This window comes from Triticum urartu, chromosome 3A (assembly GCF_056163025.1).
Source record: "Triticum urartu cultivar PI428250 chromosome 3A, HENAU_Tu73, whole genome shotgun sequence".
Taxonomy (NCBI): Eukaryota; Viridiplantae; Streptophyta; class Magnoliopsida; order Poales; family Poaceae; genus Triticum; species Triticum urartu.
The window spans coordinates 142,273,514-142,278,703 of record NC_141875.1 but is presented as its reverse complement, the minus strand read 5'-3'; the positions used below and the strand labels follow the sequence as shown (position 1 = coordinate 142,278,703).

Here is a 5,190-nt window from a genome sequence, read left to right as displayed (position 1 = left end):
ACTAGAACGCGGCCTACGTCGTCTTCACCAGCCTCGGCGACGACAAGCGCAGCGAGCGCCTCCTTTGGCAGGAGGTGAACACCGTCATCCCGGCCAAGCCGTTGTTCATGCATTGGTCGGATCGCCCGATCACCTGGACCTGGGAGGATCACCTGGCAGTCATGCCAAGTCCGGGTGGTTACGCCCTCATCCTCAACCCCACCATTGTCGCGCGGCGCACATGAAAGTTCTCCCGAGTCCTCATCGACGGCGGCAGCGGCATCAACATCCTCTACCACGACACGATGACCAAGCTCGGCCTCAAGGCCGAGGACCTGCAGCTGACCCGAACGATCTTCCACGGCATCGTGCCCGGCCTCTCCTGCTCCCCCATTGGCCAGGTCCGGCTAGACGTCCTGTTTGGTGACAACAACCACTTCCGGCACGAACCGATCTGGTTCGAGGTGGTGGACTTGTCCAACGCGTATCACGCGTTGCTGGGCCGGCCCGCGCTCGCCAAGTTCATGGTGGCTCCCCACTACGCGTACCTGAAGATGAAGATGCCGGGTCCCAAGGGCCTCATCACCATCACCGGCGATTACCGCAAGTCCCTGGAGTGCGCCCGAGACGGCGCCAAGTTGGCCGAGTCGCTGGTCATTGCCGAGGAGCGGCGCCAGCTCGACCGGATCGTCGCCCTGGCAGGCGAGGCCTCCGCTGCGTCGATCCTGACCTCAGACCCGGCCGACGAGGCCGCCTTCAAGCCCTCCAAGGAGATCAAGAAAGTGAAGCTCAACCCAGAAGACCCCAGCTGCAGCAAGTACGTTGTCGTAGGCGCCCGCCTCGACAGCAAATAGGAAGGCGAGCTCATCGACTTCCTCCGTGAGAATCGGGATATCTTCGCATGGACCCCCAAGGACATGCCGGGTATCCCGAGGAAGTATGCAGAGCAAAAACTTCACGTTCGCAAGGACGCCAAGCCTGTCCGTCAACCCCTACGACGATTTTCTAAAGAAAAGAGAAGAACCATTGGTGAAGAGATCACCAAGCTTTAGGCGGCCGGCTTCATAATGGAAGTGTTTCACCCCGAGTGGCTGGCCAATCCACTCCTCGTCCTGAAGAAGAACAAGACCTGGCGCATGTGTATCGACTACACCAGCCTCAACAAGGCCTGTCCCAAGGATCCGTTCGCCCTCCCGCGGATCGACCAAGTCATCGACTCGACCGGCGGGAGTGAGCTCCTGTCCTTCCTGGATGCTTACTCCGGCCACCACCAGATCAAGATGGACCCGGCCGACGCCCTGAAGGCGTCCTTCATCACGCCCTTTGGGGCGTATTTCTACATCACCATGTCGTTCGGCTTGAAGAACGCCAGCGCCACCTTCCAGCGCTGCATGCAGAAATGCTTGTTGCCGCAGCTCGGCCGCAATATCCACGTATACGTGGACGACATCGTGGTGAAGACCAAGCAGCACCTCACGCTCCTCGACGGTTTGAAGGAAACATTTGCCAACCTCCGCAAATACAAGGTCAAGCTTAACCCGGAAAAATGTGTCTTCAGTGTCCCGGCTGGAAAGCTACTCGGCTTCCTCGTCTCGGAACACGGCATTGAGGCGAACCCGGAGAAGATCAAGGCCATCGAGCGCATGCGCAAGCCGACTCGGTTGCGCAATGTCCAGAAGTTCACCGGATGCTTGGCCTCGGTCAGCCGGTTTCTAAGTCGGCTGGGCGAGAGGGCGCTACCACTGTACCAACAGCTGAAGAAGACGAGCCATTCGAATGGAATGGCAAGGCAGACGAGGCCTTCCAAGACCTCAAGCGCATGCTCTCCACCGCACCAGTCCTGGCCGCGCCGACCGACAAGGAGCCGCTGTTGCTCTACATAGCTGCGACCTTGCGGGCGGTCAGCACAGTGCTGGTGGTCGAGCGACCAGAGAAGGGCAAGATCCAAGCCGTCCAGCGCCCAGTCTACTACCTGAGCGAGGTGCTCTCCAACTCCAAGCAGAACTACCCGCACTACCAGAAGATGTGTTACGGCATGTACTTCACCGCCAAGAAGTTGTAGTAGTATTTCCAAGAGCACGTTATCACCGTGGTCAGCATGGCGCCTATCGGAGAAATCATCGGGTGCCGGGATACCTCTGGCCAGGTTGCCAAGTGGGCGATTCAGCTAGCCAGCCACACCATCCTCTACGAGCCCCGCACCGCGATCAAGTCTCAAGCCCTTGCCGACTTCCTCGTCGACTGAACCAAGACCCAGTACTTGCCGCCACCTCCCGACTCGACGCATTGGCGCATGCACTTCGACGGGTCCAAGATGCGACTCGGCTTGGGGGCTGGCATCGTAGGGCGACCGGCTCCGTTACGCGCTCCAGATCCACTTCGCCGCCTCCAACAACGTCGCTGAGTACGAAGCCCTTGTGCACGGCCTCCGGCTTGCCAAGGAACTCGGCATCCGGCGCATCCTGTGCTACGGCGACTCGGACCTGGTGGTGCAGCAGTGCTCCGGCGAATGGGACGCCCGTGACCCCAACATGGCAAGCTACCGCTTCCTCGTCCAGAAGCTGTCCGGGTCCTTCGAGGGCTGCGAGTTCCTCCACGTCTCGCACGCGGAGAACGAAGCAGCCGACACGCTCGCCAAGATCGCCTCGTCACGACAAGCCATCCCATCCGGCGTCTCCCTCGAGCACCTGCGCAAGCCGTCCGTCAAGCCATCGCCGGACGCCGAGTCCATCCATGTTCCAGATGACCCATCCACACCTCAACCCGGCCCGGGGACTGCTGAACCCGGCCCAATGGCTGCTCAGCTCGTCTCAGCCACCATCGTCCCAGACCCGGGCGTCGCCATCCCCGACCCGGTGGCTGCTCAACCCAGCTCAGGGGCTGCCGACTCGGAACCCACCCTGGTGGCCGTCTTCGCCGTGGTTACGGCTCCATCTTGGGCCCTCCCAATATCGGAATTTTAGTAGAACGGGGTTCTCCCCATGGACAAGACCGAAGCTCGGCAAGTGCAGTGTCGGGCGTCCGCCTACAGCATCATCAACAACGAGCTCGTCAAGCGCAGCTCCCCCAGCGTATTCCAGCGCTGCGTCGAGCAGGAATGGGGCATCGACATCCTCCGCGACATACATCAGGGAGAGTGCGGGCACCACGCCGCATCACGATCCCTGGTGGCCAAGGCGTTCCGCCACGGTTTCAACTGGCCCACGGCCCTCGAAGATGCCGAGTCGCTCGTCCTCAAGTGTGAGGGATGCCAGCGCTTGAGCAAACGCAGCCACCAGCCGGCGTCGGCACTCCGCACCATACCGATCGCCTGGCCCTTCGCGGTCTGGGGACTCGACATGGTGGGACCCTTCAAAACCGCTCGGGGCGGCATGACGCACTTGCTTGTGGCAGTGGACAAATTCACCAAGTGGATCAAGGCAAGACCATTCAAGAAACTGGACGGGCCAATAGCCATCCGGTTTATCAGGGACATAGCGGTGCACTACGGCATGCCAAACAGCATCATCACCGACAACGGCACCAACTTCGCCAAGGGCGCGCTCGAACAATACTGCTCCGTATCCGGCATCCGCCTCGACCTGGCCTCTGTTGCGCACCCGCAGTCCAACGGGCAGGTCGAGCGGGCCAATGGACTCATCCTGTCCGACGTCAAGCCGCGACTCGTCGAGCCACTCATCCGCTCACCCGGCAGCTGGCTTGACGAGTTGCCAGCCGTTCTATGGAGTCTACGCACCATGCCGAATCGGTCCACCGGGTTCACCCCATTCTTCCTTGTCTACGAAGCCGAAGCCGTCATCTCGACCGACGTCGAGTTCGACTTGCCGCGCGTCACGATGTACACCAAAGCCGAAGCCAGAGAAGCCCGCGAAGATGGTGTCGACCTGCTCGAAGAAGCACGCCTCCTGGCGCTCAGTCGCTCGGCCATCTACCAGCAAGGCCTGAGCCACTACCACAACAAGAAGATCAAGCCCCTCGCGTTCCATGAGGGCGACCTCGTCCTCCGACTCGTCCAAAAGCAAGCAGGCCAGCACAAGCTGTCCCCTCCATGGGAGGGCCCATTCATCGTGAGCAAGGCCTTGCGTGACCGCAACGCCTACTACCTCATCGACGCACGCAAGTCAAGGAAGCACAAGAAGCACACCGCCAATGAAGAAACGACCCGGCCGTGGAATGCGGAACTCCTCCGCCCGTTTTACAGTTAGCCGCACGAGCGTATATATCGTCGCCTTTTGCAAACGCATATTGTCGAAACTCGAGGGCTGCCTTTTGTCGACCAATTTATTGTGTCCATATTTTCATGCATCACTATACCACTAAACCCGGCCATCGGTCCGACTCGCTCGACCCGGGGGCTCGGGGGCTGGCCGGCCCAGTCGCCACCCCGCTGCCTTACTTGGTGATTCCTGATAAAGTTAGGATATCGCGGTCCCCCACTTCTCCCTAAAGCCACATATCCAGCTTTGGCTGTCGGCTGGCAAGCACAATGGGCCAAAGCTCCTTTACGCTTCATACACTAAGTCAAAGGTTGCCGGGTCGATCAACCCGGCCCACCATTCATCAAATGAACAGCCGCACAACCGGTTGCTCGCCAACCGGCTTCGCCGGATTGCCGCCAGCCAGCCCAGTGGGTGTTTCCCTAGCACTCAATGTTTCGAGGGACCCAAGTCATGCGCACTCCTCTCAAAGAACCGAGCTTCTTGTCACGGACCGGAGCCTCGGCCGTCTGACTCATGGGGGGAGGTTTGAGAAAGGAAAAGCGCATGAAATCGGTCCAAAAAATGAAAGACAAAAAGCAAAAGCACCAACGTCATCCACACAAGTATTTAAATAAAGGTCCACGGCCCAAGTTCATTACACCCTAAAACCCCCAGTGGGTGGGTGGGCCTGCTATTTAACAAATTTTACAAAATGTCTCAGGCATATCCAGCGCTGTGCCACGACGTTGATGGCTCTCCCCTGGCGGCCTCCGGGTCCAGCGTGGCGCCGGTGTCCTCCTCAGCACCCGCGTCGCGGTAGACGTCCGTCTCCTCCGAAATCCCCTCCGAATCATGGAGGAGCAAGCCGTAGTCGTTGCCGTCCACGGCCCTGCCGTGTTCCATCCGCTATAGATGGAACTCGTCGTGGAAGGCGAACTCGGCGATGTAGCTGGCCCGGGAGGCGAGCTGCTCCGAGCCGGCCCGCTGGCCCATCAACGCGTCCAGTTGCAGG

At 60.1% G+C, this 5,190-nt stretch overlaps 1 protein-coding gene across 1 annotated transcript; it reads left to right on the top strand.

Annotated features, from left to right (window-relative positions):
- The first annotated feature begins 284 nt into the window (after window positions 1-284).
- Window positions 285-833, top strand: LOC147978968 (uncharacterized). The gene has a single exon (XM_087514967.1). It carries the CDS (start codon window positions 285-287, stop codon window positions 831-833), a length of 549 nt encoding a protein of 182 aa, XP_087371093.1.
- Window positions 834-5,190: the final 4,357 nt, after the last annotated feature.